This window comes from Neoarius graeffei, chromosome 19, assembly GCF_027579695.1.
Source record: "Neoarius graeffei isolate fNeoGra1 chromosome 19, fNeoGra1.pri, whole genome shotgun sequence".
In the NCBI taxonomy this organism is placed as follows: domain Eukaryota; kingdom Metazoa; phylum Chordata; class Actinopteri; order Siluriformes; family Ariidae; genus Neoarius; species Neoarius graeffei.
The window spans coordinates 38,066,330-38,087,255 of record NC_083587.1 but is presented as its reverse complement, the minus strand read 5'-3'; the positions used below and the strand labels follow the sequence as shown (position 1 = coordinate 38,087,255).

General features: G+C 39.6%; 1 protein-coding gene across 3 annotated transcripts in view; it reads left to right on the top strand.

The window, feature by feature from the left end:
- fam49bb (family with sequence similarity 49 member Bb) overlaps positions 1 to 20,262 on the top strand; it is a 162,111-nt gene extending 141,849 nt beyond the window's left edge. The window contains exons 8-12 of one of the 3 annotated variants that reach the window (XM_060900048.1): positions 893 to 1,009; positions 1,119 to 1,198; positions 1,295 to 1,421; positions 1,725 to 1,795; positions 19,822 to 20,262. In XM_060900048.1, the coding sequence (XP_060756031.1) occupies positions 893 to 1,009; positions 1,119 to 1,198; positions 1,295 to 1,421; positions 1,725 to 1,795; positions 19,822 to 19,867 (441 nt within the window). In that variant the 3' untranslated portion in view covers positions 19,868 to 20,262. Of the gene's footprint in view, positions 1 to 892; positions 1,010 to 1,118; positions 1,199 to 1,294; positions 1,422 to 1,724; positions 1,796 to 8,479; positions 9,272 to 19,821 lie in introns of those variants that run through there. The other 2 variants (XM_060900049.1, XM_060900047.1) reach the window with 2 other exon arrangements.
- Positions 20,263 to 20,926: the final 664 nt, after the last annotated feature.

Below are 20,926 nucleotides of genomic sequence, written 5' to 3'. Positions count from 1 at the left end.
AAATAAAAAGGTAATAAGAATATTTCTAATACCCTCTCTGTGCTCTGTAGGTCTTTGTATTTCCAAGTAGGGCCTACTAGTGTTTATATGAAAGAATATAAATGATTATTCCGATTAATATTCACAGCTTTCAATTCTAACCTCGAAACAACTGTGTGAGCCGCATCCAATAAACAATTCAGATTAACTGAATTGAAACTGACACTCGCGTTTCTGACTTTCGATTTTTTATATCAGTCCGACCACTAACATCTCAGTATTTTTCATCAAAACAGCTACGGTTATATTCTGAAATAGTCATTTATTTACACGCATCAGTTTGATTTGAAAAAAAATAAGTAGGTAAAGCTATGAAAACTCACTTCAAAGTCTCCTGTGAATCATAACATCAAAACTAGCAGACGGAAAATTTTGCTGAATACTTCATCAGAATCCGTGAGAGCTACAGAGCATCCCTATAAAAGTTATCTGATTGATATCCACGAGTAATCCAATCAGAAACCAATCAGAAGCGAGAGAGCCTGACCGCTTTCCCGTGACTCAAAAAGCACCGGTAGTTTCCCGATGTCTCATGAGCGGAGTGCGCACTCTGTTGTACCAGTTTCAACCTGCCGTTACTCCCAAAGTACTGAACAGATCTTAACAAGATAATTTTTTTGGAAAGCAGAAATTATAAGCTTTTTAATTATAGTATTCATGATAGAAAATATTCAAGAGTTAAGCAGTGACAGATTTGGAAACTTAAATTGTGCATGCAGGCGCTCATTTTCACAGCATGGCTAGCGAGCATCTGATATGCCTACTAAGGTTTGCAATTTCTGTCCTCTTTCTTTCTCGCCTTGTCATCTTTTTCTGCAAATAAATATGAGCAGAAATATGTCTTTCTTTGCAGGCAGAAAGAGAAAATGAGGTCAACAACGAGCTAGCCAATAGAATATCTCTATTTTATGCAGATGCCACGCCCATGCTGAAGACTTTGAGTGATAGCACGACAAAGTTTGTATCTGAGGTAAGAAATGATAGTCTTCCAGTTAAAAATGAGCAACACAGATCCAATTGCCCTGTTAATAAGATATGGGAAGGACAAAATGACACAAAGGCATTCTCTATTTCTACAGAACAAGAACTTGCCTATTGAGAACACGACAGATGTGTTGAGCACCATGGCAAGTGTGTGTAAAGTTATGCTAGAGACACCGTAAGTTGTTCTTCCTTGCTTATCTGAAATAAACTAAAATACATAAAGTACTGGATTTGAAGTCTCAGTGTTCATGGGCACGCTGACTCTTTGCAGTGAGTACCGTAGCCGTTTCAGCAGTGAGGGCACCGTGTCATTCTGTTTGCGTGTCATGGTGGGTGTCATCATCCTCTATGACTATGTCCATCCTGTCGGTGCTTTCGCCAAGTCCTCCAAAATAGATGTGAGTAAACTTTAGCTCTGAAAAAATTGTTCTTGCATGCATGCTGATGCCAGAATGTTTTTTGGTTAATAGTTAAGATTTTATAGAAAGTTTAAAAGTGTTTGAAATTGTTAATGAATGTATAAGTTTCATACTGCTGGGACTTTCTGTAGATCAAAAAACAAACCAAAACTATAAAATTTTACATATACCACCCCGACATAATCAACTCAACCAGAAATCAAGCACAAATTACGCCTGCCAGTGTGGTCCATCATAGTGTGAGTATTATTATTCTAACCTCACTTTTGTGTCACTGAACAGATGAAAGGATGCATTAAAGTTCTCAGAGATCAACCTCCAAACAGCGTGGAAGGCTTATTAAATGCTCTCAGGTAAGAAAAACAGGAGAAACCTTCTGCACTGTAACCACAAAAAATGTAGCCATGAACACTGATCAGCACAATCAAGTTCGAGGCAGAAAAAGCACAATTAAAACAACAGAAAGTCTAACGAAAACAATAGGGTTACATCACCTTTGTGCTTGGACCCTAAGCATTTTAAGCACCAGATGGTTATATTTTTGTTTTCTGAATTTACTTGCAATACATACATGCCTACATTTATGCAGGTATCCAATCAGCCAATTATCAAGCCAAGAGAAGAAGCCTTTGTCACATGTACACTCAAACACAGACTTAATCACACAGTGAAATTTAACCTCTGCATTTAACCCATCTGAAGCAGTGAACACACACATGTGCACACACAAGTAAGCAATGAGCACACACACATACCCAGAGCAGTGGGCAGCTATGTTACAGTGCCCAGGGAGCAGTTGCGAGTTAGGTGCCCTTGCCCATCCTCAGGCTGCGGCTGCCCCATGTTAACCTAAACGCATGTCTCTGGACTGTCGCGGAAACCAGAGCACCTGGAGGAAACCCACATAGACATGGGGAGAACATGCAAACTCCACACAGAAAGGCCCCTGTCAGCCACTGGGCTCAAACCCAGAACCTTCTTGCTGTGAGGCGACAGTGCTAACCACTACACCACCGTGCCGCCTCATTTTAAACATGCTGTGCAGAATTCTTACATATGCATCATCAAATGAAATTTCAGCATTTTCTCATCACCAGCTGTGGGTCTGAGTTGGTCTGAGATTACAGGACAGGAAATTAGTCTCTTTTTCACTATATACTAATTGTTTAAGTATTCAATTACTCTGGTATTGTTAATTGGATTACTTTTGAATTACATTTCTGTTTTAAATGCAATCATTTGGCAGATGCTTCATGTAAACTGAGTAACAAGTGAAAATACAGTCCAAGCATAGAGTTGTGAAAGGACGTGTTGTAGATGCTTCACTCATAGTCTGGTCAACTATGAGTGAAGTCGACAAGAAATGTGTGCAGTAATTTCAGGAAGTAGTCACAGCTAAACACTAAAGTTTGAACAAATACTTATGAGAGCTAAACACTAATCACAAGAAGTCAGTCCAACTATGAAGGTTATACAGTTCTCTCCAGAAGTATTAACACCCTTAATGAAGGGAAAAATATATATATAAAAATAATAATACACACAAAAATATATATTTCAAGCTCAAATATAGAGATGTATAGAATATTTTTTAAAATGTTTTTTTTTCCCAAAAACAAAAAGGTTGTTTTTTCAAGAAGAAGAACTTTATTCATTACACGTACACTTGTGAAATTCCTCTCTGTATTTAACCCATCTGAAGCAGTGAACACACACATGCATACACACATGAGCAATGAGCACACACACATACGGTACCCAGAGCAGTGGGCAGCCATGCTAACAGCGCCCAGGGAGCAGCTGGGGGTTCGGTGCCCTGCTCAAGCGCACTTCAGCCCAAGGCATCCCTATGTTAACCTAACTGCATGTCTTTGTACTGTGGGGGAAACCGGAGTACCCGGAGGAAACCCACACAGACACGGGGAGTACATGCACACTCCACACAGCAAGGCCTTCGTCGGCCGCTGGGCTCGGACCCAGAACCTTCTTTCTGTGAGGTAACAGTGCTAACCACTACACCACCGTGCTGCCCCATAAAAAAATAGAGATTTAAAAATGACTGGCGCCCTGACAGTTTAATAATTTGTGATGCCTGTCCTGGGAACAGTAGAATCTCTTCATGTAATGTTTAATAAGATTGGAGGCATAGAAGTTTTAGGTCCACTCCTCTATGCAGGATGTCTTAAAGGTGCAATAGTTTCTTCTTTTTGTCTTTTTCTCACTTTGACCTTAAGTTTTAAAATACAGTGGTGCTTGAAAGTTTGTGAACCCTTTAGAATTTTCTATATTTCTGCATAAATATGACCTAAAACATCATCAGATTTTCACACAAGTCCTAAAAGTAGATAAAGAGAACCCAGTTAAACAAATGAGACAAAAATATTATACTTGGTCATTTATTTATTGAGGAAAATGATCCAATATTACATATCTGTGAGTGGCAAAAGTATGTGAACCTTTGCTTTCAGTATCTGGCGTGACCCCCTTGTGCAGCAATAACTGCAACTAAACGTTTCCGGTAACTGTTGATCAGTCCTGCACACCGGCTTGGAGGAATTTTAGCCCATTCCTCCGTACAGAACAGCTTCAACTCTGGGATGTTGGTGGGTTTCCTCACATGAACTGCTCGCTTCAGTTCCTTCCACAACATTTCAATTGGATTAAGGTCAGGACTTTGACTTGGCCATTCCAAAACATTAACTTTATTCTTCTTTAACCGTTCTTTGGTAGAACGACTTGTGTGCTTAGGGTCATTGTCTTGCTGCATGACCCACCTTCTCTTGATATTCAGTTCATGGACAGATGTCCTGACATTTTCCTTTAGAATTCGCTGGTATAATTCAGAATTCATTGTTCCATCAATGATGGCAAGCCGTCCTGGCCCAGATGCAGCAAAACAGGCCCAAACCATGATACTACCACCACCATGTTTCACAGATGGGATAAGGTTCTTATGCTGAAATGCATTGTTTTCCTTTCTCCAAACATAATGCTTCTCATTGAAACCAAAAAGTTCCATTTTGGTCTCATCCATCCAAAAATTTTTTTCCAATAGCCTTCTGGCTTGTCCACATGATGTTTAGCAAACTGCAGACGAGCAGCAATGTTCTTTTTGGAGAGCAGTGGCTTTCTCCTTGCAACCCTGCCATGTTGTTCAGTGTTCTCCTGATGGTGGACTCATGAACATTAACATTAGCCAATGTGAGAGAGGCCTTCAGTTGCTTAGAAGTTACCCTGGGGTCCTTGGGGACCTTGCCGACTATTACATGCCTTGCTGTTGGAGTGATCTTTGTTTGTCGACCACTCCTGGGGAGGGTAACAATGGTCTTGAATTTCCTCCATTTGTACACAATCTGTCTGACTGTGGATTGGTGGAGTCCAAACTCTTTAGAGATGGTTTTGTAACCTTTTCCAGCCTGATGAGCATCAACAACGCTTTTTCTGAGGTCCTCAGAAATCTCCATTGTTCGTGCCATGATACATTTCCACAAACATGTGTTGTGAAGATCAGACTTTGATAGATCCCTGTTCTTTTAATAAAACAGGGTGCCCACTCACACCTGATTGTCATCCCATTGACTGAAAACACCTGACTCTAATTTCACCTTCAAATTAACTGCTAATCCTATAGGTTCACATACTTTTGCCGCTCACAGATATGTAATATTGGATCATTTTCCTCAATAAATAAATGACCAAGTGTTATATTTTTGTCTCAATTGTTTAACTGGGTTCTCTTTATCTACTTTTAGGACTTGTGTGAAAATCTGATGATGTTTTAGGTCATATTTATGCAGAAATATAGAAAATTCTAAAGGGTTCACAAACTTTCAAGCACCACTGTAACCTGGAAATAACCTATGCTAAACACAAGTGTTGCCAGGCAAAACAAACCTCGCCCAGGAGCACTTATGATGAATATGAAGGAAGATATCACGAAAAAAAAGGTACCCTATGGGTACATGTGGCTACTGCTCATAAATAAAATTGTTTTCTGATACTACATCTATACAGTAAATATAGCATACATACATTTACTCTGAGGCAGTAGCCACAAAAATGAAGCATAATCCAAAAATGAACAATTTAAAAATCACAGAAGTAAAATATACCAAGTGTCTGTACTTTATATTATTCTACTCTTACCTCTTACAGTTTTCGAAACTGAAACCTCTGAACCGAGGCTGACATACACACGCTGTCACCATGACCCAAACTCTTGTTTCCTGGAAATGGCCCGGCGTTAGAGCTCAGTGGAACGCACTTTCCCTCTGTAATAAGCATAAACATGTCTGAAAGCAATTTCTTTAGTCTAGTCAATTTATTTCGAATGGTGAACCAAATTGTATACACTCACTAGCCATTTTAATCTGAACGCGTGTATGCGGATGTACAGTGCATGATTGTTACACTTACATTCTTACAGCACGATAACGTAGTGGCTAGCGCCTGTATATGAGGCAGTAGACACAACAAAAACGATTTTGACCTTTATGGTGACCTTGACCGGATGACCCTCAAAATGTTGGAGGTTCTATTTGAGACCAATGCCTATCTATCCTGAAAGTTTCATGAAGATTGATCCAGATGTTTTCCCATAATATCGTTTACAAAGAAACCCGACCGAAAACAATACCTTGCCCCGCTCACTCCGTAGCGGGCGAGGTAATAATTGTATAAGCCATGGCATCAATAAAAGTGTATCACGTGGCTGAGAAAACCTGATTGGAAAAACTGTGTTATGGGCCGTAGTGCTTGTTTGTGTATGAGCCACCTGTCAGTCTTTTTATTGTCATGTGCACCACCCTCCCACTCTGCCCATCTCAGGCTGTTTGAAAAGAAATAAACATGGCTGAGCACAGTCAGAAATGTTTACAGTGAGAAAAATATCATGGTGTGTTTTTTAAAAAAAAAAAAAGTATTGACAAGAAATTCAAGTTACCGTAATATAACTAGAATACAACCCCGATTCCAAAAAAGTTGGGACAAAATACAAATTGTAAATAAAAATGGAATGCAATGATGTGGAAGTTTCAAAATTCCATATTTTATTCAGAATAGAACATAGATGACATATCAAATGTTTAAACTGAGAAAATGTATCATTTAAAGAGAAAAATTAGGTGATTTTAAATTTCATGACAACAACACATCTCAAAAAAGTTGGGACAAGGCCATGTTTACCACTGTGAGACATCCCCTTTTCTCTTTACAACAGCCTGTAAACGTCTGGGGACTGAGGAGACAAGTTGCTCAAGTTTAGGGATAGGAATGTTAACCCATTCTTGTCTAATGTAGGATTCTAGTTGCTCAACTGTCTTAGGTCTTTTTTGTCGTATCTTCCGTTTTATGATGCGCCAAATGTTTTTTATGGGTGAAAGATCTGGACTGCAGGCTGGCCAGTTCAGTACCCGGACCCTTCTTCTACGCAGCCATGATGCTGTAATTGATGCAGTATGTGGTTTGGCATTGTCATGTTGGAAAATGCAAGGTCTTCCCTGAAAGAGACGTCGTCTGGATGGGAGCATATGTTGCTCTAGAACCTGGATATACCTTTCAGCATTGATGGTGTCTTTCCAGATGTGTAAGTTGCCCATGCCACACGCACTAATGCAACCCCATACCATCAGAGATGCAGGCTTCTGAACTGAGCGCTGATAACAACTTGGGTCGTCCTTCTCCTCTTTAGTGCAAATGACACGGCGTCCCTGATTTCCATCAAGAACTTCAAATTTTGATTCGTCTGACCACAGAACAGTTTTCCACTTTGCCACAGTCCATTTTAAATGAGCCTTGGCCCAGAGAAGACGTCTGCGCTTCTGGATCATGTTTAGATACGGCTTCTTCTTTGAACTATAGAGTTTTAGCTGGCAACGGCGGATGGCACGGTGAATTGTGTTCACAGATAATGTTCTCTGGAAATATTCCTGAGCCCATTTTGTGATTTCCAATACAGAAGCATGCCTGTATGTGATGCAGTGCCGTCTAAGGGCCCGAAGATCACGGGCACCCAGTATGGTTTTCCGGCCTTGACCCTTACGCACAGAGATTCTTCCAGATTCTCTGAATCTTTTGATGATATTATGCACTGTAGATGATGATATGTTCAAACTCTTTGCAATTTTACACTGTCGAACTCCTTTCTGATATTGCTCCACTATTTGTGGGCGCAGAATTAGGGGGCTTGGTGATCCTCTTCCCATCTTTACTTCTGAGAGCCGCTGTCACTCCAAGATGCTCTTTTTATACCCAGTCATGTTAATGACCTATTGCCAATTGACCTAATGAGTTGCAATTTGGTCCTCCAGCTGTTCCTTTTTTGTACCTTTAACTTTTCCAGCCTCTTATTGCCCCTGTCCCAACTTTTTTGAGATGTGTTGCTGTCATGAAATTTCAAATGAGCCAATATTTGGCATGAAATTTCAAAATGTCTCACTTTTGACATTTGATATGTTGTCTACGTTCTATTGTGAATACAATATCAGTTTTTGAGATTTGTAAATTATTGCATTCCGTTTTTATTCACAATTTGTACTTTGTCCCAACTTTTTTGGAATCGGGGTTGTAAACATTGGCACCACTTTTCCAAAAGGGAAATTTATTACTGGTGATGGGGATGAAGTATGAAGCACGGAATTAGTGATGTTGCTTCTAGACAAGTCTGTAAACATAATCTGTGTAATGCTTTATGGTGTTTGAATGGCAGCTTCACATAATGAATAAAGTGAATGTTTCTGTTACTAAGTGCCAGGTAAGGCAATACTTTGGATGAGACACTTTTACAGAACTGAATGCTGTGGAAAAGCTAAATTATTGTGTGTAGTATTTATTTTATGCAATAATTTTTGCTCATTTTTTGAAACAGATACTGTAATATGTGTTGAGATTTGAAAAGCAAACCTGAAACACTGTAATATACAATAACAATAAATACATCTCATCCGGTATCTTCATCAAGATGAATTGAGTTCTTATTTTCAGCTGAAAGTGTAGTAAGTTGACTTAAGTCAAATAAAAAATGTTTGTTTTTTGCGCAGGTACACGACAAAGCATCTGAATGATGAATCAACTGCTAAGACCATTAAAAGCATGTTGCAGTAAGCTGCATCTCGGGGATACACACCACTGGCCTCATACAAGTGTTCAGGGGACACACTCACTCCCCGGCAACAGCAATGCACAGAATGTTTTTTTTTTTTTTCTTTCCTTCTAAAGTCAAAATCAGACATACCATTTGGACTTTTTTTCTTCTTTTTTTAATTGCATGCTATTGGAATTTGGTGTTTTTTGTGCCAAATCACTTCTTGCTGAAATCTTGGTTTTAATACATACAGCCATATAAATGATGGCAGCTGCATTTTAGGTAAAAAAATAAAGAAATAAATTATTTTTCTGATTATTAGGTTAATTTTGCTTGTTTCCCTATAAAAGGGAGGGAGAGAGTTTTTGACTTGAAAATAAAAAAAGTATATTGACAGAGAAATATAAATATATATTTTATTTAGTTTGAATTAATATTTAATATCATGCCCTCTGCATGATATAATGTATTTAAGAAACAAACAAACAACAAAAACCTGGCATTTCAAAATTGTCTGAGTGCTTGGTTGTGTGCAAGTTTCAGAAAAGTGAATTAAATTATCTTTTAATATTAAAATGGTACTAGTCAAAACTGAGGTCTTCAGATGGTAGTAAATGTTTAAATTTTATATTTTTTTTATAGGTTTTGATTTTTTTTTCCATAGATGTGATTGTTTTTCTTTTTTGAAAATCAGCTTCAATATTTCTGGTGAATTAAAAGTGAGTTTTTGATGTATGATGATATGAAATGTGATGTTTTAAAACAATTAAAAAGAGCCTTTCATTTTTGTAACTATTTGTTTTATTTAGAGATTTGCTGAATTTTTTTTTTGAGTTTTTGTTTTGTTTGAAATCTTGACATTCATTTGTACCAAACAAAAAAAATATTTATTAATTATTTTTAATTAGTGGCTTGTTGTGTGTGATTTTGCAAATGAATACACTTTAAATGAACTTTGGATATTTTCAATTATTTTCAAAAAATTCCAAAGAATAGTGACTTTGTTTTGTAAAAATCATATAATATTTACCCTTTTTCAGTTTTATGGCAAACTATGCAGGTATATTGCAATGGACTTTGCCATGTTCCAAGGATAGGATTTTAAAAATGAGTATTTTAAAAATACATGTGATTGTAAATCCTGAAAGACATCAGCTTAGTACTGAAACACAATGTGCACGCGCAAAAGATACAGTGCCTTGAAAAAGTATTCATACCCCTTGAACTTTTTCACATTTTTCCACCTTACAACCACGAACTTAAAAGTTTTTTATTGAGATGTTATGTGATAGACCAACACAGAGTAGCACATAATTGTGAAGTGAAACGAAAATGATAAATGGTCTTCAAAATTTTAAACAAATAAAAATCTGAAAAATATGGTGTGCATTAGTATTCAGCCCCCCTGCGTCAATACTTTGCAGAGCCACCTTTTGCTGCAATTACAGCTGCAAGTCTTTTGTGGTATGTCTCTACCAGCTTTGCACATCTAGACACTGAAATTTTTGCCCATTCTTCTTTGCAAAATAGCTCAAGCTCAGCCAGATTGGATGGAGAGTGTCTGTGAACAGCAATTTTCAAGTCTTGCCACAGATGCTCAATGGGATTTAGGTCTGGACTTTGACTGGGCCATTCTAACACATGAATATTCTTTGATCTAAACCATTCCATTGTAGCTCTGGCTGTATGTTTAGGGTCATTGTCTTGCTGGAAGGTGAATCTCCTTCCAAGTCTCAAGTCTTTTGCAGCCTCCAACAGGTTTTCTTCTAGGATTGCCCTGTATTTAGCTCCATCCATCTTCCCATCAACTCTGACCAGCTTCCCTGTCCCTGCTGAAGAAAAGCATCCCCATAGCATGATGCTGCCACCACCATGTTTCACAGTGGGGATGGTGTGTGCAGGGTGATGAGCAGTGTTAGTTTTCCGCCACACATAGCGCTTTGCATTTAGGCCAAAAAGTTCAACTTTGGTCTCATCTGACCAAAGCACCTTCTTCCACATGTTTGCTGTGTCCCCTACATGGCTTCTGGCAAACTGCAAACAGGACTTCTTATGCCTGTCTTTCAACGATGGCTTTCTTCTTGCCACTCTTCCAAAAAGGCCAGATTTGTGGAGTGTATGACTTAGTGGTGCTTGAAAGTTTGTGAACCCTTTAGAATTTTCTATATTTCTGCATAAATATGACCTAAAACATCATCAGATTTTCACACAAGTCCTAAAAGTAGATAAAGAGAACCCAGTTAAACAATTGAGACAAAAAATATTTCACTTAGTCATTTATTTATTGAGGAAAATGATCCAGTATTACATATCTGTGAGTGGCAAAAGTATGTGAACCTTTGCTTTCAGTGTCTGGTGTGACCCCTTTGTGCAGCAATAACTGCAACTAAATGTTTCTGGTAACTGTTCATCAGTCCTGCACACCGGCTTGGAGGAATTTTAGCCCATTCCTCTGTACAGAACAGCTTCAACTCTGAGATGTTGGTGGGTTTCCTCACATGAACTGCTCGCTTCAGGTCCTTCCACAATATTTCGATTGGATTAAGGTCAGGACATTGACTTGGCCATTCCAAAATATTAACTTTATTTTTCCTTAACCATTCTTTGTTAGGACGTTTGGTTTGGTCGTTGTCTTGCTGCATGACCCACCTTCTCTTGAGATTCAGTTCATGGACAGATGTCCTGACATTTTCCTTTAGAATTTGCTGTAATAATTCAGAATTCATTGTTCCATCAATGATGGCAAGCCGTCCTGGCCCAGATGCTGCAAAACAGGCCCAAACCATGATACTACCACCACCATGTTTCACAGATGGGATAAGGTTTTTATGCTGGAATGCAGTGTTTTCCGTTCTCCAAACATCACACTTCTCATTTAAACCAAAAAGTTCTATTTTGGTCTCATCTGTCCACAAAACATTTTTTTCCAAAAGCCTTCTGGCTTGTCCACGTGATCTTTAGCAAACTGCAGACGAGCAGCAATGTTCTTTTTGGAAAGCAGTGGCTTTCTCCTTGCAACCCTGCCATGCATACCATTGTTGCTCGGTGTTCTCCTGATGGTGGACTCACGAACATTAATATTAGCCAATGTGAGAGAGGCCTTCAGTTGCTTAGAAGTTACCCTGGGGTCCTTTGTGACCTCACTGACTATTACATACCTTGCTCTTGGAGTGATCTTTGTTGGTCGACCACTCCTGGGGAGGGTAACAATGGTCTTGAATTTCCTCCATTTGTACACAATCTGTCTGACTGTGGATTGGTGGAGTCCAAACTCTTTAGAGATGGTTTTGTAACCTTTTCCAGCCTGATGAGCAAAAACAATGCTTTTTCTGCGGTCCTCAGAAATCTCCTTTGTTCATGCCATGATACACTTCCACAAACATGTGTTGTGAAGATCAGACTTTGATAGATCCCTGTTCTTTAAATAAAACAGGGTGTCCATTCACACCTGATTGTCATCCCATTGCTTGAAAACACCTGACTCTAATTTCACCTTCAAATTAACTGTTAATCCTAGAGGTTCACACACTTTTGCCACTCACAGATATGTAATATTGGATAATTTTCCTCTATAAATAAATGACCAAGTATAATATTTTTGTCTCATTTGTTTAACTGGGTTCTCTATATCTACTTTTAGGACTTGTGTGAAAATCTGATGTTGTTTTAGGTCGTATTTATGCGGAAATATAGAAAATTCTAAAGGGTTCACAAACTTTCAAGCACCACTGTATAGTTGTCCTGTGCACAGATTCTCCCACCTGAGCTGTGGATTTCTGCAGCTCCTCCAGAGTGATCATGGGCCTCTTGGCTGCTTCTCTGACCAGTGCTCTCCTTGCTCGCTCTGTCAGTTTAGGTGGACGGCCATGTCTTGGTAGGTTTGCAGTTGTGCCATACTTTTTCCATTTTTGAATGATGGATTGAACAGTGCTTCTTGAGATGTTCAGAGCTTGGGATATTTTTTTATAACCTAACCCTGCTTTAAACTTCCCCAGAACTTTATCCCTGACCTGTCTGGTGAGTTCTTTGGTCTTCATGATGCTGTTTGTTCTTCAGTGTTCTCTAACAAACCGCTGAGGCCTTCACAGAACAAGTGTATTTATGCTGAGAGTAAATTACACACAGTAGGACTCTATTAACTAATTAGATGACTTCTGAAGGCAATTGATTGCACTGGATTGTATTTAGAGGTATCAGAGTACAGGGGGCTGAATACTAATGCACACCACATTTTTCAAATTTTTATTTGTTTGAAATTTTGAAGACCATTTATCATTTTTGTTTCACGTCACAATTATGTGCTACTCTGTGTTGGTCTATCACATAAAATCTCAATAAAAAAACTTAAGTTCGTGGTTGTAAGGTGGAAAAATGTGAAGTTGTTCAAGGGGTATGAATACTTTTTCAAGGCACTGTATATGTGCGTGTGTGTGTATGTATGTGTGTGTGTGTGTATATATATATATATATATATATATATATATATATATATACACACAAATATGGTGTGTGTACAAAAAACTAAGTCAAAAATTTGGAAACGCATACGCATTGATAGGTTTTTCTGCATTTTGGAACAATACTGACGACATCAGAGCTTTTCAATTAACAGGTGTGCCTTGTCAAAAGTTAATTCATGGAATTTCTTGCCTTCTTAATGTGTTTGAGATCAAATAGTAAATAATAAAAATACAGTAAATAGCCCTTTTCCACAACTATAGTAATCCATATTATGTCAATAACCGAACAACTAAGTAAAGAGAAATGACATCCATCATTACTGTAAGACATGACATGTCTCTATGAACTCCACAAGACCTCTGAAGGTGTTCTGTGGTTTCGGGCACCAAGATGTTAACAGCAGATGTTTTAAGTCCTGTAAGTTGTGAGGTGGGTTCTCAATGGATTGAACTTGTTTGTCCAACATGTCCCACAGATGCTTGATTGGATTGAGATCTCAGGAATTTGGTTTATGTCTTATGTTGAAAGATATTTCAAACCATTTCTGAACAGTTTTTTGCAGTGTGGCAGGGCACATTATCCTGCTGAAAGCGGCCACTCCTATTAGGGACTACTGTTGTCATGATGGGGTGTACTTGGTCTGCAACAGTGTTTAGGTAGGTTGTATGTGTCAAAGTAACATCCACATAAATGCCAGGACCCAACATTTCCCAACAGAACATTGCACAGAGTATCGCACCACCTCCATCGACTTGCCTTCTTCTCATAGTACGTCTTGGTGCCATCTCATCCCCAGGGAAGCAATGCACACACTTGTCCATCCACAAGATGTAAAAGAAAGCTTGAATCATTAGACAAGGCCACTTTCTTCCATTGCTCCATGGTCCAATTCTGATGCTTGCATGCCCATTGTAGGTGCTTTCAGTGGTGGACAGGGGTCAGGATGGGCACTCTGACTGACTGGTCTGCAACTAGACAGCCCTAAGTGCAGCAAGCTGCGATGCACTGAGTTCCATCACCTTTCTACCATAGCCAGCATTAACTTGATTGATTGATTGGGTGGCATGGTGGTGTCATAGTTAGCACCATCACTTCATTGCAAGAAGGTTCTGGGTTTGAGCCCAGTGGCTGACAGGGGCCTTTCTGTGTGGAGTTTGCATGTTCTCCCCGTGTCTGCGTGGGTTTCCTCCGGGTGCTCCGGTTTCCCCCACAGTCCAAAGACATACAGATTTGGTGTGGCTCTAAATTGACCATAGGTGTGAATATGAGTAGTTGTTTGTCTCTGTGTGTCAGCCCTGCGATGATCTGGTGACTTGTCCAGGGTGTACCTGGCCTCTCGCCCATAGTCAGCTGGGATAGGCTCCAGCTTGACCATGACCCTGCACAGGATAAGCGGTTACGGATAATGGATGGATGGATGGATTATTTATTGCTACAGTTGTTCTGTGGGATCAGAGCAGATGGGCTAGCCTTCACTCACCATGCACATCATACATCATCACAGGCAATCTCTCCTCAGAAGTGGTCAGAATTTCTGTTGATACATGGTAGTACTGGATAAATGTTTTCAAGGTCGGTGGTTTGAACCCTTCTGCATTTTTGTCTTCTGACCTTCTGCTTGGGAAGTGTGTTCAGAAAGAACCCCAAACAAGTATGGTTTTAACAGAGTTTGACAAATCATAAATGCATTCCAGCAGGCAAGTGGAAGTTCCAAAGAAGTGAAATTGGCTCGGATAAAACTGATATCTTCAGTAATTTAAACTAGTAATGTATAACAAGCTAGTTAAGTAGTTAAATGCATTATACAGAGTATATGATTATTATCCTTGTAACAAAGTTTTTAACGTAGCACAGTGTGCTTTTGTGTTCTTGAGAATAGGTGAGCAAGTTGCTGTGCAATATTTTGGCTAAGAGATGTGCTGTTCTTTCTGCAAAAGGCACCTGAAAGAGATTATTCATGTCTGACTAATTTCATTTTTTTTTCTCTTGATATTCTTTAATCACAAGGTGACTCTGGTTTGTGCTAGCATGACAGCTTTGCACTGGACTTTTTGCTCAGTTTTGTCAGGGTATGTCCACATGTATGTGCTCCAGTTCAGAAAAGATTGTCTCTCCTCTGTGCACGTTAATTAATCCTTCTAGTAAAAACTGTTCTACTGATGGCAGATCATAAAGAGCTGTCTTTTTAGCTACATCTCTGCTGGACAACTATGCATCAAAGAAAAGCCTGGACAAGCAATCTGCTACTAATTTGTCCCCCTCCCGAACCACTTCAGTGCTGTACCAACCTACTGACCATTCTGTTCTTTCTGATTATTATTCAGTATGTTATGTAAATAAATGTTTTATTCTGGATGCATTTTACACATTGATTCATTTAATGTTAATCATTTCCGCAATCCTGTTTTCTCCAATTAATTAGATTTGATATTGTTATATTAGTTTTATGGTGGAATATTACAACTTTTCTACTACCAAGATCACATCTTCAAGACATACTCTGCAGCATTTTATATAATTGAGGTTTTAAATGTGATGCTCATACACAATGCTCACTTCCTCTTGGCAATGAATGAGAGCACTCTTTTCCAGGTAATAGCATGTTGGACAGTTCTCAGGCTGAAAGTGAGAGGAGACAGTGAGGGTTGTGGAGGATGTGGTGGGAGCCAGGGCCCCTCACGAAGTGTCGGCTCAGTCAGCATGTGGTCCTTGTGCAGTTTACACCCCCACAACTACAAGGCTGTGTTTAGTACTACATTTCCACAACCCTACACTCATGTCCATGTCTTTCAAAAGCTATCAATCAGGTTCTCTCACAAAGATGCACTATCTGACCAAATGTACCGTATGTGGAAACCTGACCATCACACCTGTATTTGAGACTTCCTTAAACTTTTTTTTTTTCACAACGTTGGAAGCGCCTGATTCTATAGAAGGTCATTGTATACTGTAGCATTACAATTTCCTTGACTGTAACTAGGAGGCCCAAACATGGTCCAGCATGACAATGCTCCTGTGCACAAAATGAGCTCCATGAAGACATGGTTTGCCAAGGTTGGAGTGGAAGAACTTTAGTGGCCTGCACAGAGCCTTGATGTCAGCCACTGAACATCTCTGGCATGAAATGGAATGATGACTGCACCCTCGGCCTCCTCACCTGATATCAGTGCCTGACCTCACTAATGTGGCTGAATGAGCACAAATCTCCACAGCCACACTACAATATCTAATGCAAAGCCTTGCCAGAAGAGTGGAGGATATTATAACAGTAGATGAAGGACTAAATCTGGAATGGGGTGTAAAAATACATCTATATGGTCAAAAAACCTTTGTTCATATAAGGTATATTCAGACAAACTGTTAGTGTGAGACCTCCATTCTTGCATTTCATGTAACATCACACTGTATATTTGCTGCCATTTTGAGGGAACTGACAGAAAGGGAACTAACAGCACCAATGTTGCTGTGTGCTTTATTAAGATTTTTTTTTTAATTTATACTGATAATTGAGTTGCCCTAATATGCGACAGCATACAGTACATCTTCAACAAGCAACAGTGCAGTGGATCCTCCCTGTCATGCTGCTACATTATAGGCCAAATTGGGGAGTTTATCTCAGCAGCAAGTATTATGAACATTAGTAAAAGTTAGGTAGCTGACATCAACTTGCCCTTCATGTAATGTCAGAGATTTTTCTCCTACTGATGAGACACCCTGGTATCCTTTACCCACCTGGAAATAGAGATGGTAGCCTTTTGTCTTCTTAAGAATAGGTTAAGGGGTTGTATATGAAATATGCACTGCTATTTTTCAACTCTACTTACATTCATATTGTGCAGGAAATCCTGAAATTTGGTCCCAAATACAGTGACCACAAAAGACAAAACCACATGACTGAAACTGGATGATATGATCATAAGTCAAACTCTTTAACTCCTTATTTTTATTATTCTTCAACAATTCTCTCTCTCTCTCATACAGAAAGAGAGAGAGAGGATATTATATAGTTGTGTGAAGATATGAAGTTTATTTTTGAGTGGTGAACATATTCACAAGTGAGCGAAGCGAACAAGCAAAAATATTTTCAACACAAGAAGATATACTTCATATCTTTGCACCACTGTGTAATGTTCTTATTATACAGACACATTCACAAACACAAAGTACCTAAATTTATCAAAACAATTCACAGATTTCCTCATGAGTGACAGAAAGAGATTTATGTCATGACTTTGGTTCTCCATGTCCCGGATGTAGCTTGTATGAAAAATACTTGTGTTCATATATATATACAGGGAGTGCAGAATTATTAGGCAAGTTGTATTTTTGAGGATTAGTTTTATTATTGAAAAACAACTATGTTCTTGATGAACCCAAAAGACTCATAAATATCAAAGCTGAGTATTTTTGGAAGTTGGAGTAGGGCTTTCTTAGTTTTAGCTATCTTAGGAGGATATCTGTGTGTGCAGGTGACTATAACTGTGCATAATTATTAGGCAACTTAACAAAAAACAAACATATACCCATTTCACTCATTTATTTTCACCAGGGAAACCAATATAACAACTCAACATTCACTACTATACATTGCTGGCATTCAAAAACAAAAAAAAAAACAAATCAGTGACTAATATAGCCGCCTTTCTTTACAAGGACACTCAAAAGCCTGCCATCCATGGATTCGGTCAGTGTTTTGATCTGTTTGCGATCAACATTGCGTGCAGCAGCAACCACAGCCTCCCAGACACTGTTCAGAGATGTGTACTGTTTCCCCTCCTTGTAGATCTCACATTTGATGAGGGACCACAGGTTTTCTATGGGGTTCAGATCAGGTGAACAAGGAGGCCACGTCATTAATCTTTCTTCCTTTAGACCCTTTCTGGCCAGCCATGCTGTGGAGTACTTGGATGCGTGTGATGGAGCATTGTCCTGCATGAAAATCATGTTTTTCTTGAAGGATGCTGACTTCTTCCTGTACCACTGCTTGAAGAAGGTGTCTTCCAAAAACTGACAATAGGACTGGGAGTTGAGCTTGACGCCATCCTCAACCCGAAAAGGTCCCACAAGCTCATCTTTGATGATACCAGCCCATACCAGTACCCCACCTCCACCTTGCTGGCGTCTGAGTCGGACTGGAGCTCTCTGCCCTTTGCTGATCCAGCCACGAGCCCATCCATCTGGCCCATCAAGACTCACTCTCATTTCATCTGTCCATAAGACCTTAGAAAAATCAGTCTTGTGATACTTCTTGGCCCAGTCTTGACGTTTCATCTTGTGTGTCTTGTTCAGTGGTGGTCGTTTTTCAGCCTTTGTTACCTTGGCCGTGTCCCTGAGTATTGCACACCTTGTGCTTTTTGACACTCCAGTGATGTTGCAGCTCTGAAATATGGCAAAACTGGTGGCGAGTGGCATCTTGGCAGCTTCACGCTTGACTTTCCTCAGTTCACGGGCAGTTAGTTTGCGCCTTTTTTTTTCAACGCGCTTCTTGCGACCCTGTTGACTATTTTGAATGAAGTGCTTGATTGTTCGATGGTCGCGCTTCAAAAGCTGGGCAATTTTAAGAGTGCTCCATCCATTTGCAATATATGTCACTATTTTTGACTTTTCTGAGTCCGTCAAATCCCTCTTCTGACCCATTTTGCCAAAGGAAAGGAAGTTGCCTAATAATTTTGCACACCTGATATAGGGTGTTGATGTCATTAGACCACACCCCTTTTCATTACAGAGATGCACATCACCTGGTATGCTTAATTGGTAGGAGGCTTTCAAGCCTATGCAGCTTGGAGTAGGCCAACATGCATAGAGAGGGTAATGTGGTCAACATACTCATTTGCCTAATAATTCTGCACTCCCTGTATATATATATATATATATATATATATATATATATATATACACACACAAACACACCACGGTCAACTGGTGCTTTCTGGGTGGGGCTTGTGTGTTCTCCTCGTGCCTGCATGGATTTTCTCCCATAGTCCAAACACATGCAGATTAATTCAATTGGCTACTCTAAATTGCCCATATGTGTGAATTGCTGTCTGTCTCTCTGTGTTGCCCTTCCAATAGATTGGCAACCTGTCCAGAATGTACCCTGCCTCTCACTTGAAGTCAGCAGGGATTGGCTCAAGCTTCCCCATCCATCCATTATCTATAACCGCTTATCCTGTGCAGGATCTTGGGCAAGCTGGAGCCTGTCCCAGCTGACTATGGGCGAGAGGCGGGGTACACCCTGGACAAGTCGCCAGAGCATTGCAGGGCTGACACACAGAGACAAGCAACCATTCACACTCACATTCACATCTATGGTCAATTTAGAGCCACCAATTAGCCTAACCTGCGTGTCTTTGGACGGTGGGGGAAACCGGAGCACCCAGAGGAAACCCACACAGACACGACGAGAACATGCAAACTCCACACAGAAAGGTCCCTGTTGGCTACTGGGCTCGAACCCAGAACCTTTTTGCTGTGAGGCAACATTGCTAACCACTACACCAACGTGCCGCCCTACAATGGATGTGGGAAAGAAAATGAATGTATATATTAATGAACTTGGCGATACTTTATTGTTGCTTTATTATTGATGAAGACTAAACTGCTTAGTGTTTGAATATGACTGCATGGTTGCTTTGGCAAAACAACCTCACAATGTGAATTATCTGGACATCCTGATGCCCTCCTTTGAAAAACATGGGACGTTTTCCATGTGTCTGATGGATGCTGATATAAAACTGCTTCACTACTTCATAACAGACTTTTCAAAGAAAGACCCAGAAGTGTCACATGTGCACTATCAATAAAGGAGTTAACTGTTGCTGTTTTTTTTTTAAACAGTGAGACAGAGAAAGTTGGTTACAATGGGGATAAGAGTCGAGCTTGACAGCCAGACCACAACCTCCCGACTAGATTGCAACCCCACCTCTTCAGGGTTTTCTCTTCTAAGAATGACAACGTATTTCTTGAGTCAAACACCCACCCACCCAACAACACCACACATGCTGATACACTTCCTCTGATGATTTCCTCTAATTGGCATGGTCTCCTCCAAGAATGGTATTGCAGGGGGTTCATGAGACTGATGGAAATGTTAACATCCTAAAAAGTTTTGCCATCAAAAGTTTTAATGTTCGTCTGATTAAAATTGCAAGGGCTACTTAAAGAAAACAATTTAGTTTTAGCTGACAAAAAGGTTGGGAACTGCTGTTCCAAGGGTAAGCTCGCTAATGATTGTTATAACAATGGTGGTTTGTTTTTCATGGATTGTATATTATAATCTAAACAATGTTTTTCAAAGAAAATGGCACAATAATTTTGTGTAGTAGGTGTTCGTTGAACAGCTAACCTTAGCCAGTTAGCTCATTTATTCTTTGTGATTAAGAAGAGACATTATCTTGACTGAGGAGCAGCAAAAGCTTGAAATGGTAATAATAAGCAGTTCATCCATGTCAAGTGATCAAGAAAGATGCAATGCCAGCCTCAGGCTGTTGTTTTCTATTGGCCCATGCTTCCATGATTGGCAGAGTTGCAGGGTCAAAGTTCACCTAGATTAATGGCACAGGTTGAAATTTGAGGAGGTGGAAAATGTAAAATTAACAACCATCAGCAAGTAAATGCCTTTTTTTTTTTTGCATTCTGGCTCCTCTTCCATTCAAGTGAATGGGCTTTTTTGGGCTTTGTGTGTGTCCATAGATGCCAATATTTCATATGGAAATGTTCCTATTTTGCTTGGGAAGTTACACCAGGTAATGATGGAGGAGACTCAGACATCTGATGCCACTGAATTGCCTCAGTAAATGGATTATTGTTGTAGACTTTTATCATTATTTTAGAGATTAACATATATTTTTCCTGCCCAAATCATCAAACCTTCTTCATTGCCTACCTCTACCTGATCCTGTATTTACATGCAACATTTGTTTCATGGTCATAGAAAGAGTGA